Source organism: Prionailurus viverrinus, chromosome C2 (genome assembly GCF_022837055.1).
Source record: "Prionailurus viverrinus isolate Anna chromosome C2, UM_Priviv_1.0, whole genome shotgun sequence".
NCBI lineage: Eukaryota > Metazoa > Chordata > Mammalia > Carnivora > Felidae > Prionailurus > Prionailurus viverrinus.
Window position 1 is genome coordinate 100585575 of NC_062569.1, and position 13206 is coordinate 100598780.

General features: G+C 39.7%; 1 protein-coding gene across 2 annotated transcripts in view; it reads left to right on the forward strand.

Moving 5' to 3' along the window:
- CCDC80 (coiled-coil domain containing 80) overlaps positions 1–4577 on the forward strand; it is a 40307-nt gene extending 35730 nt beyond the window's left edge. Inside the window, exon 6 of one of the 2 annotated variants that reach the window (XM_047875118.1) lies at positions 4567–4577. Coding sequence is in view for 1 of the 2 variants with exons in the window: in XM_047875117.1 (XP_047731073.1) it covers positions 1127–1473 (347 nt within the window). In the remaining variant the exon portion in view is untranslated. Of the gene's footprint in view, positions 1–1126; positions 1631–4566 lie in introns of those variants that run through there. The other variant, XM_047875117.1, reaches the window with a different exon arrangement.
- The last annotated feature ends 8629 nt before the right edge of the window (positions 4578–13206 follow it).

A 13206-nucleotide genomic window follows, 5' to 3' on the forward strand; every position in this document is an offset into this window, starting at 1 on the left:
CTCAGAGCCTGGAGCCCCCTTCAGATTCTGTGTCTCCCCCTCTCTCTCTGCCCCTCCCCTGCTCATGCTCTGTCTCTGTCTCAGAAATAAATAAAACCATTAAAAAAAAAACTTTAAAAAAATAAAAAATTTTAAGTTCTATTAAATTATATTAAACTATATGCAAGCAGTGGGTGTGCCTCTAAGGTGAACGCAGTTCACAAATCCACCTACCTCGTGTGTGTATGCACCTGTGTGTGCACGTGTGCACACAGGAAGTAGAGTGCACTCACTAATATTGTTCTTTATATAAAATAATTCAAAAATGACAGTAAAAATATCCATTTTCTTGACTAGAATAATGCTTTCTGTCTGTATAGGACTTTATGATTTACAAAGCATTTTTATCTATGTAATCTCATTTAATTCCCACAATAATTTTATGAGGCACATGGGTCATATCTTACTGATTCCCTCTCAGCACATGAGGACAAATGCTTGAAAGGCTCAGAAACACTGTAAAAAAAATGACTAGCGATTAAAGTTTTCAGAAAGCAAATCAGTTCTTCTTTCCAAGATCAAGCTATTCACATGAGATAATGTGCATAAAGTCCTTGGCCCAAAAAGCCTCAGCACCCTCCCCATTCCCCCTCTTCTTTTCACTGACCATAATAGTTGAAATACATTTATTCACATCTTATATAATTGGTATTTTCCCCCTCTGACAAGAAAATAAGCTTTTTGTTATAAAAACCACAGTATCAAAAGGAAATCCATACTTGCAAAGAAGTAACTAAGCTAATTGGTAATAAACTTAGTAATACAAACAATATAATCTTTGTTCATGACAAACTTGAAAGAAGTTGATCTTGCCAGAATTAAATTAGAGGACTGGTTTTATATTTTGTAACATTCCTATAAAAGAGACATCATGTGTCCTAAAGTTTGATGCTAATAATGTTGCAGAACATTAGGGACATTTAATTTCTAGTGGAAACCCCCAGCAACCTTCTTTAATTGGATTTTGAACCAAAGGGAATAGACTCATGTGTCCTCTGTCTATTCTCATAGTGAGTTCTTCTCATTTAGATGTTTGCTTGAGTGGTGACTCTTCAATCCACTAACAACTTTTTTAACCCTCTTCTAGGGAGTTCTGTTGTGGAGCGAGAAGACATATCAGCCCATTTGGTGAAAGACATCCGTAACTATTTTCAAGTGAGCCCGGAGTACTTCTCCATGCTTCTAGTTGGAAAAGATGGAAATGTCAAATCCTGGTATCCTTCCCCAATGTGGTCCATGGTGATTGTGTATGATTTAATTGATTCGATGCAACTCCGGAGACAGGAAATGGCCATTCAGCAGTCACTGGGGATGCGCTGCCCAGAAGATGAGTACGCAGGCTACGGTTACCATAGCTACCACCAAGGATACCAGGATGGTTACCAGGATGACCACCGTCATCATGAGAGTTACCACCATGGCTATCCTTACTGAACAGAAACACGTAACCGTAGCCCCAGCCAGTTTCCCCTGCAGCTGTTAAAGCCACAAGTGGCCAGCTATGCAAAGGAGTTCTTCCACACTGCCTACATTCCCTGCCTTTTTCTTTCTGTGTTCTTCCAAGATTAAATAAATAGCAAACTTTTGCCTACTTGTGAGTTGTTATTGAAACCTTAAATCATAAAGATGTTTAAAAGAATTGTTTGTTTCTCTAACTGGTGGGGACCTGGTGCTGAACGGACACTGCCCTTTTCTTACATGATAGACATTATTTGGAACACATAATTCTATATAAAAGTATTAATACCTCTTATTTACTTTTTAAAAGTAATAATTGGCAAGTAAAACTGATTGTGAAAGAAAATTAAGGACCACAGCACAGATGTTTTCAGGAAACATCTGATCACATGTAACAGAGGAAATAGCTTCTTAACACTTTTGGAAATGTCAGTCTAAAAGTGATTGAGATGGCCCTGCTTCCTATTGTTAGTTTCTTTCATAAAGCTTGATACCACAGGAGTCCAATGATATTGGCCACCAAAGCCAGGAAATGCACCAAACCCAGCTTTGCTATCAGAGCCATTTCCTGCCCTGTTTCTCTTATTGTCTTTTCAGAAATAGATGAGAGGGCCAGGAAAAGCAATCCCTGAATCACCACCAGAATCTGGCATGGCAGCCAGACATGATACTTCCAGAGTTTTAGCAGATGCCGTGAATTCCTGGCATGGAAAACCTTGACCCCCTCACACCTGACACCCCTGTACTTACTTGTTAAGGGGTCTATTACCATAGTGGCATCTCATATAAGAAAATTACAAAGAAGATTACACCCAAGGGTTCTTTCTGTTTTCAGAGGAAAATGTTACTAAGTTACAACGGATACACGTGTAGCTTGGGTGAAAAATAGATTCTCTATCTTTGAAAAAGAGCATTTGTTTTTAGATATGGCAATTCAAACTAAATATCCTCTCTTCCTCCTACCCTCTTTCCCTTCCTTCTTTTCTACTTTTTCTTTTTCAACAAATACAATAGTACTAAGATCTATGAACTTGCCTTGAGGCAGTCAGTCCAATTCCCAGGCATTTAGCATCCTAACAGCCCCAGCCTCTATCAGTAGTGGGGATGCTTTTTTTTTTTTGCCACTGTTATTAATGACTAATCCTGCAAATCATCTTAGTATTGGTTGTTAACTCTAATGAGCATAGATTAATAACTGCATTCAAGCCGCATGTGAATATTTGCTATTCATTTATCTGTGCCTATTTGTACAAATCTGTCTTTACATCATCTGGACTCGGTTATAAATAATTATATTGTAAAAGTAGAATTTGTAGCTCAACGAACTTGAGAAACTACTTGTTTTGCCCTTCCTTCTCCATGAAGATCCCATTCGTTCTTACTTGTTTTATAGGCAACTGAGGCCCAGGCAGTTCAAGTGACTTTAGAACACAGTTCTCTTACTGTGTAAATTGTTTCCACCTCCACCCCTCTTCCATGGTGAAGAGCTTTCTTCCTCTCTCCATTTATTTATTTATTTATTTATTATTGTGTATTCCTTGTTTGAGAGAGAGACACACACAGAGCATGAGCAGGGGAGGGGCAGAGAGAGGGAGACACAGAATCTGAAGCAGGCTTCAGGCTCTGAGCTGTCAGCATAGAGCCCGACACGGGGCTCAAACTCATGAACCGTGAGATCATGACCTGAGCTGAAGTTGGACGCTCAACCTACTGAGCCACCCAGGTGCCCCACTTCCTCTCTCCCTTTAGAAGAGTATATACCAGCTGTTCGAAGTGGGCAGGTGGGAGAAGCAGGGTTATGTAATTGCTCTTAAATTTTTGCCAAGGTGATGGACAGCTTAAAATCCCCAATAAAAGTGGGTGTCTTTGCCATCGCTTCTGAAATTACATAGGGACAAATTCTAAGTAAGGGGTCCACATAGTGTCAATTTCAGGAACTATAGTAACGAGGGAGATTCAGCTCCCGAGGAAACTAAGTAGATAATAATAGACAATTTACTTATATAATAATATTAATAAAGTTCTAGCTTCCACAACCAAAGAAAGACAACACTGTTTTCATTACCTGAGATTATTTTTCACTGGCACTGAAATAACAATTAGCAATGTATCTAAACTTTTTCCTTTTGTGCACAGGCCAAGAAACCATGAATCATCATTTGGAGTGTGGTAGAATAAGCCATAGCTCAGCAAAGGGACTGAGCCACGTGTAGAGGAAGATGCTGTTGGTAAATGTCCTCAAATCCCATAGTCTGGAAAAACACAAAGTATATTTCAGTAAATGCGAGGATTAGAGAATTTGGTATCCTGAATCTCTGTCTTCAGGGCATATAGATCAGGTTGTTTGAAATCTGGGTGTTGTTTTTTGTTTGGTTTTGTTTGGTTTTGTTTTCATAAAAGCACTTCATTCCAAATAACAGCAACAAAGACAATATAGTTTTTGAGAATTATTATAGAATTATGGTATTTAGAAAGAAAAGCACCCAGTAGAGTTAGGGAAATCCGGAAGACTCTGAGGAAGACAAAGCTACTGGTTGTTACAATTCTTCCCTAAACTTCCAGGAATTGTTTTTCACTGGAGAAATCCCAAGGCTCTGAGGTGAATATTAATTCAGCAGAGAAATCCTTCCCCTGCTACAGGCAGTCCAGACACAGTAGAATCTGTAGAACCCAGCTGGTCTCATTTTCTGGAGTATGGTTAATATTGAAGTTCACACCTTCTGGACTTCTAGAGCCTTGGTGATAAAAACAACTCAAGAGTAGGGTGAATAATGGCTCGATGGGCCGTGACTGATGATCTCAGTATTCAATAATGTATAGAAATTCCAGAAAAAGAGAAGTGTCTTGAAAAGAACCTTTGTTTTTCAGCCATTAACTCCCATTTTCCTGCAGGATTGCTTTCCTTTCCCCCTTTCTTCTTCTTGGCTGCTCTGTACTTAATGGTTTGAGGTGTGCAGATAGTGGAGGTGGTTGATGAGTACTCTTAACTTCATGACAAAGTGAAGGACAGTTAAATGCTAACTACTTCTCTTTAGTTCTCTCAAAGCTGGTGCAAAGACCCAATGCCAGACTTTCTCTTAGTTTCAGATATGTTATTAGGAACTCAGGAACGAAGTTTAGGGCAGTGAGAGGCAAAGGGCCAGTTGTTATAGAATTCAGTAGTGTCATAAAATGGCCACTGGACTTAGGAAAATAGCTGGTCCATGCTCTGCCATAGTCCGTGTGTGACCTGAGGCAAGTCACTTTACCTTTGTGACTCAGTGCCACATCTACAAAATGAAAGAGTAGGAATAGATTATATAAGTTCTTGTCTAACTCCATGGTATTTTGAATCTTCCTTTTGCCTTTAGGAAGCAGGATGCTAAACTCAAGAGATTTAAACTCTTAGAGAATCCAGACTTCATAGTTCAGATTCCAGTTCCAGATTTTTATGGGAACAGGAAAACGTATTAACTTCTTTCCAGCATGGTGCACTTTTCCAGCTGAGACCCAAGGGGCTTATCACCTCTAACAGAGAAACCTTCATCATCTCCACACAGCCAGACTGGAGCTTCCAAGGACACTCAGGCTGGCAAAGACTGAGCATCCTGAACATTGAAGGAATCCCTCCAACAAAGCACACACTTGTTCTCCAACACAATTACCTAATGTGGTCACTGCATGCATCACCTCTCCGATATCCTGAAGCTTCTACAAACTGGGAAATCCCTGGACAAACTTCAGAGACCTTCAATATTACCACTTTCCTTCTAGAAAGCAAAAGAATGACCTTCCATCCTCCAATCCATGGGTTGATACATGTGGCAGAGATGCTGGGTGAAGGGGTGGGGTGATTTTAAAGAGCTAAAAGTGACTCTGGGCAACATTTTCTTTGGTTTTCCACCTCCAACATAAGAATTTTTTTCATCTCTCCCAGCCCTTTTCCCTTTCCCAGGGCACTTTCCCATGATCCATTCTGGCTCAGAGATGGCTACAATTGATTAGGCATAACTTATAGGCTAAAGGTGCCATCCATTCTAGGAATATCTAGAGTGCAAAGGAAAATCCTTGAAGGAGAGAGGTAGGAAACAAACCACTTCTGGAAGATTGCCAATCCCTGGAAGCAAGCCTCACTTTTCTTCCCAAAAATGTAGAGAAAGAATTAAATTCTGCCTGCAGACTTCACCATCATTCCATTTGTCTCCTCCAGTCCTTTTTTCTATCTTTAGCTTACTTCTTTGTGATGAGCACTCTTTAGAGATCCAAAGTAGGCTAGGGTAAGCAGAGGCTGGAATACTCCCAAATTTGGCAACACCTGATCCACAATTGCTGAAATTCTTGATGTGTGCAAAGAACCATCTGGTCATTCTGGTTCTTAATCCAAGATACTAGCTTGTAGATTAGACTCAAGTTATATGATGATTCAAACATTTATTGTATTTTATACTATTTTCTGTGTAGTCTGCTAGAAATCAGGAGCACAAAACTGAAAAAAAATTTTTTTCCCTGCACAGACGAGTAGAGAACAGTCATATACATTTAATTATATAACACTGTGTATGGATAATCAATGATAGGTCCTCATTTTGGGTGAGGGAGGGTGGGTGAGGGGTGAATAAGAGACCAGGGAAAGATGAGTGATGATAGTTCTTCAGTATTTTGGAGTCTAGAATTACAAATTGCTCTGTCAGTCAGGCTCCAAATGATGTGAGCAAGTGCCTCATATTGACTCTATTGTCACCAAGGTCAAGGGCTTTGGGTACTCACAGTGCTTCTCCTAGAAACTTCTTCCCTCTCCCAGATTTAAGAAGTTGTCTGGATATCCATGGGAAGATGGTGGCATTAATTCATTTGTCAACACCACCCTTTCCCTGAAATAAACCAAAATGAACAAGCATCAGTGAATTTATAGAAGAAAACTACCTCAAGATTGAAACTAGATTAGGGAGGGAGGGAGGCAAACCATAAGAGACTCTTCAAAACTGAGAACAAACTGAGGATTGATGGGGGGTGGGAAGGAGGGGAAAGTGGGTGATGGGCATTGAGGAGGGCACCTGTTGGGATGAGCACTAGGTGTTGTATGGAAACCAATTTGACAATAAATTTCATATTTAAAAAAAAGATTTAAACTAGGGAAGGGCCTTAATCTTATGCATGAACTTTGGTAATGTGTGCCTATTCACCATACCCAACTTGGAGAAACAGGGCAGTAGGAAAGATAAGTAATACACTTGTAGTCCATTGCTCATGCAAAGGTCAGCTGTCTGAGAACCCAAAGATAGGTGATATGGCTGGGTCCTTTTTGTCCCCCTTCTGATTCACCTAGCTTCTGTGGGAGGAAGGTGGTTTGGAGGTGAGGGTGTATATAGATATGGAAGACAGAGTTGGTTTACAGCTAGGCTGGAAATGCTTTCTCTTTATCTCTGAGAACATGAGGATGTCTGTTTTTTGACTCTTGGCCAAGATTAGGGCAGTGGGATTTATGATGTGCTGTTTAAAGTCTGGAACACTCTGGTGATCCCTAGGGTCAGCTTCTTTAATGATGGTTTCCAACTGGCCTAAAGATTAAGAAAACCCAGCTGATTACACAGCCAGCGAGGAATAAAAGTGTTGGGAAATTCTGCTTTGAGCTCTCCCAAAGTCAAGATTCCTCACACAGATCTTGGTAGCTCAGGCAGGAGACAGGGGAGACGGTGTGGTCTGCATGAACAGATGAGAACCCTACAGAGCTTAGTCAAGAGCCCTCTTTTGGACTTCCAATATCTCTGCTCCCCTTTTCTTGCCACACCATATCCTTTGCCTTTAAATAAGTGTGTTCTGTGGAGTCTGATGAGTCCTTTGAAATATACGAGTTTGGGAAATCTTTGCAGGGTGGTGTGCATATGTATTATATGTGTATGTCTGTGTATATATATATACACAGACATACACATATAATACATATATATAATACATATATATTTAAATATATATAAGTGTTATATTATATATAAGTATTATAAGTATGCATAAGTATTTGTATACATATGTGTATATATATAAAACTTTACAAAATATAACATTTTATATAGCATAGAACATGTATATAAGATATAAAATAATATTAAATATTTTGTGATATAGAAGTCGGTAATATAAAAATTCTAGCAGTAAATTTCACAGCTGTAGAGAAAGTTTGTGTGCTACTTTCAAGGCACTTTGCTTAATCTGACTTCTTACCAAAGCAGGGCCTCCATCTAAAGCAGAGGAACAAACTAAAACTCCCCTCCTCACAGACAGGACACTTTTTGAAACTGGCCCTCAAAGCAGAAATTTCAACCAATACAGAAGAAAAGTACTCATCACAAAGGTCCCTCGTCGCAATTTTCTATGGTCCCTGCTTCCCAGTATTCAGGTAAAGAGCAAATAAGTAAAGGAGATTCTACCTACACCATTTTGTGGCAAGTACTTGGCTTGCTTGGAGTGTTAAATTTGTTTAAAGATGGGTACACAGAAACCTTGAAAAAGGGACTCATACAAAGGGCATTCAAGCACTTAGTCTAAAAAAATAACTCACCTACAAAAGGAGAAAAAATCCATGCATAATAAAAATAGCAGGGAAACATTTAACTTCTTGGCAACACTGAACAATAAAAAAGAGATTTCTGATAGAAAAAAACGGGTGACTCAAGAAATGTTTTCCACGGGCACCTGGGTGGCTCAGTTAAGCATCCAACTCTTGATTTTGGCTCAGGTTATTATCTCACAGTTCATGAGTTCGAGCCCCGCATAAGGCTCTGCTCTGACAGAGCGAAGCCTGCTTGGGATTCTCCGTCTCCCTCTTGTTCTCTGCCCCTCCCCCACTCACTCTCTATCTCTCTAAAAAATTTAAAAAAATAGAAATATTTTCCAAGCAAGCTTTTCTTTATGTTAAATGACTATGTTTGAGCAATATGACAAGAAAAAGTGTGCAGTTAGTAAATAATTGCTAGATGCTAAAAAAAAAAAACAAAAAAAACAAAAAAAAAAACAAAAAAAACTAAGACCTTAGGAAGTGAATCAGCCAAAAACTCTCAGAAGAGAAAAACCTCTCTTGTGTCAGCTTTCAGCTGAGAGAAAAATTAGCATTAAAAAGTTATAAATGAGGAAATTATGTCACGAACAAATTAAGTTTAATTAGCTGTGATAATTGGGATTACAAACTAAAAGGCAAACTATGAATTCTTGAAAGAAGAGTTATAGCACAACAGCAAAAAATTTAATGAACTTCCAAATTGCAACATGCCTATGACAGCTTCCAAAAGGAATCACTATTTTATGCTCCACTAAGAAAGCACACTGTCAATTAAACATTCTTTTTCATGACTCAGGAGTTTTACTTTCATATTTCCTTAAAGAGCTTTTAAAGACAACATTTTATATTCTGGTTACATAACAAGGAAAGCTGTATGTTAAATAAATTAATTAAGCTATTTCTAAAGAATCTTCCCATCTCGAGCCAACGATCTTTGAATCACTTTCTGGCACAGAGCTGCAGATGTCTGAAGTTTTCCAGAGTTCTCTGCGCCCTTGAGAGAACTGATGATGATGTAGCATTCCTTAAGTTGCTCGACTGTCTCCAGGGTTTCCAAAAACTTTCAAGCTGTTGATAACCATTTTGCAAAATTCAGTGCTGACGTGTTCCTGATCTTACCAGGAGGGATCGTTGGAAGATTTTCAGACAACAAGCAGAGCTCTCACCCTCTCCTCAAATGGTTTTTAAGTGGTTTGCCGACTGAAATGTCATCTGGTCACACCAAATGCCTGCATACACAAGCAAAGACAACTTCATCACCACCGCCGCAAGGTGGCAGCTAGTTTAACCTGCGATTGTTTAAGGCATTCCAATTTCAGAGATGGTAATGGGAAAACATGAATCTTAGAGTAGATTAAATACAGTTTAGCAGACCTATAGAAAATTCTCGAGCTTATTAACGAAAACCGGGAATAGGGAGGACACAATATTCTATGTTCCTCAACTCTCAGTGAAAGGAGTCAATGACTGTATTTTAACTTTTGAAATTGATAATGTGTAAATAAGGTTCTAAGTTGGCTTTTTTTTAAAGTTTATTTATTTATTTTGAGACAGAGACAGCGTGATCAAGGGAGGGGAAGAGAGAGGGAGAGAGAGGGAGAGAGAGAATCCCAAGCAGCCTCCACGCTGCCAGCACAAAGCCCTACTCAGGGCTCAAACTCATCAAACTGTGAGATCATGACCTGAGATGAAACCAAGAGGGGGACATTTAACTGAATGAGCCACCCAGGCACCCCTAAGTTTGTTTTTTTTTAATGTAAAAGTAATTACTAGTGATGAAATAGATTAGAAAGGTGAGTGGAATAAATTTCAAATATTACAAGAAACCTTTGAACTGGTTCAAAATATCAAACCAATACCAACTTTCTCAAAAAAATTATTGCATACTAAAGGAGCAGCCAAAATATACTTAATAATACAATAAAAATATACATTTAACAATGGAAAGAATACTATTCTCACTTTCTAACCAAGTGTATGAAAACTAGAAAGTAACAAAAATACAAAAAAAAAAAAAAATCCCTCAATCCCACAGCCCTTGGCTCAAAACAGATTAGTTAGAAAATAATCATAGTACCAAATTTTAAAGTCTTTGGGGATTGGCCTAATATGTACTCATTCCAAGAAATGTTTCTACTAGTTATAAAAGTGTTCATTAATGAACAAGAAAGAATGAATGTATTTCAAACACATAAGATGGAAAAAGAACATAAAACAAATCTTAGAAAAATGGAACATAAAATAAACTTCAATAAAATGAAAATTAGAAACTGCTGGTTGACTTATTTAAAAAGACTATAGAGAAACCATTCACACACACAATTAAGGAAGAAAACAACTACAGTAACAGAGGAAATTAAAAGAATTCTGAGAATAATTCATAGATTCCTATGCAAGTAAATTTGAAAATCTGGATGAATGACTTTTTTATTTTAATTTATTTTTGGGACAGAGAGAGACAGAGCATGAACGGGGGAGGGGCAGAGAGAGAGGGAGACACAGAATCGGAAACAGGCTCCAGGCTCTGAGCCATCATCAGCCCAGAGCCTGACGCGGGGCTCGAACTCACGGACCGCGAGATCGTGACCTGGCTGAAGTCGGACGCTTAACCGACTGCGCCACCCAGGCGCCCCAGGATGAATGACTTTTTAGCAAAACATAAGTGACAGAGAGTAGACCCAGAAGGAGGACAAGGAGTAAATAGAGAATATTGTGGGGGGAAAAAAGTGTTCCTCAAAAAGTGCCAAGCCTGGGCAATTCTGTGGGTGAGTTCTTTCAAAACTTTAGGGAACACATAAAGCTGACGTTTTAAATATCTTTCCAGGGCACCGAGGCCAATGGGAGTTGGCAGCTTGACCCACACCACATCCGTATGGGATTGTCAGGGACGTGGGCTGATAAATCCCGGCAGGATTAACTGCATTACTAGCAATGTCAGCAGGCTTCAGTTATCTTGGCAAAGACGGGATGGAGCTTGAAGCAAATAAAATAGCAAGGGAGGGCAAAAGTTCTGCAGGTCTGGTGGGGGGGTTATTGTGATTTTATTTGAGCAGAGCAACACCTTCTCACTAAATTCATATTTGCATTGAAAGTTGGCTGGTTTTATAGCTACATTTCTATTTTAATTTATAAATTTGTTTTGGTTTTCATATAAAAACCATAAGCAAGTTTATACTTCATGTTATGTTTGTATGAATTTAAATAACAGCAAAGGAGAAAAAAGCCAAATGCTGATCTCTGTGAGAATTTTTTTTTCTTTTAAAAGAGGAGGATGTATTACTCAATTTCAGAAAGTCAGCTCTAGGGTGTTAGAAGGAGGAAAGCCAGTGTCTTTCCTTTGAGTCTGGCTTTCTCTGCCTCTTCTCCACGCTGGAGCAGCAAGAGTTGGTGGGAAAAATCAGCACAAACATAAAAAAGAACTGAGGAGGACCTGGGCTGTGTTTGGTCGAGCCTGTTGGGCCCGTTCAGAAAAGTGAAGGGATTCCCTGTAGCTCCACATAGTCTAGTCCAGCTCATGCAACAGGGCTTCCACATGGGGATTTAGAGGCAAGCCTTGGAGTTATAAACGAAGTCGTTTAGTCCTGAGTCCCCTCTGCATGTGGACCATGAAAACCTACAGCAGCAGGACACAGCTGGCCACAGATCTGGGATCCTGGCTTTCGGCCATCTTTCCCTCTACTACCGGCATCCACATCCTGCTTCTCCTCAGGACTCGGGTCCTAGGGCCAGTGACAGAGCTGGAACTAGGTCACTGCAAGCCACACTTGTGGTCCAACCAAAGGGTATTCAGAAACTATGAAGAAAGCAGATTCAGCATATTAGCTGTAGGTCATAACTGCTTAGCAGAGAATCTAAAAATAAGAAGGGACTTCAGAAATCACTTAGGCCGACTTCTCTACCAGTGACCGAACCTCTTCTAAAGCATCCTGATGGTACAATCTCTCCTGAAAACTTCAGAGATGGAGAATTTACTAGTACTCTCTACCACTCTTCAGGAGGGACTTTTGTACTGTTGAAGAGAGTCATTAGTTAGGAAAGTCTTCATATAAGGAAAGAATAGCTGTCAACCTATAATTTTCACTATAGTTTGGTTCTTTAGAGTAGGAAAGACTACTTTTTCCACGTGACAACTGTTCTTCTCCCCAGGTCATAACACTTGACTCCAATAGCACCTGAGATGAAAGGATGTGGTTTCTGGACCTCTCACCTTCCAGTTATTCTCCTTTTAAAGCAGTAGTGCCCACAAAGTAGTACAGTGCATCCACACCAGAACCTCACATTTTAGTTCCAGCTCTTTCTCTCTCATTATCTGGTCAGTTAACACAAGTAAACCTATAATTACAGATAAAGTACTTGTAAATAAGAAAATCAAGCTCTGTGGACCAGTGACATCTACTTAATGTATTTAATGTAGGCAATAACTTTGCGAATAATGTTATAATTTTATCTGTTCCATAATATGATTCGTATATTTCCCAAAAGTGAAGTCTTCCTATACTTGATTTCCTTACCTTTAAAATGAATTGCCACGAGGCGCCTGGGTGGCTCAGTCAGTTAAGTGTCTGACTTCAGCTCAGGTCATGATCTCACAGGTCATGGGTTCGAGCCCCGTGTCGGGCTCTGTGCTGACAGCTCAGAGCCTGGAGCCTGCTTCGGATTCTGTGTCTCCCTCTCTCTCTGCCCCTCCACTGCTCATGCTCTCTCTCGTGCGTGCTCAAATATAAACATTAAAAAAAAAACAAATAAAATAAATTGCCATAATAGTGCAATCTCCTTCTTTGACACCATGGAGGGGTGTACTTATGATTATTCTCAGAGGTCAAGATCGACTGAAAAAGAAAGTCTTAAAAGTTGTTTGAATTTCTTGCCTTGTGGGGCGCCTGGGTGGCGCAGTCGGTTAAGCGTCCGACTTCAGCCAGGTCACGATCTCGCGGTCCGTGAGTTCGAGCCCCGCGTCAGGCTCTGGGCTGATGGCTCAGAGCCTGGAGCCTGTTTCCGATTCTGTGTCTCCCTCTCTCTCTGCCCCTCCCCCGTTCGTGCTCTGTCTCTCTCTGTCCCAAAAGTGAATAAATGTTGAAAAAAAAAAAAAAGAAAATGAATTTCTTGCCTCAGTACATTTTTTGTAATGAAAAGTGTTCCATGTCCCATGCCCCATGACAGAGTGATGACTCAAGATA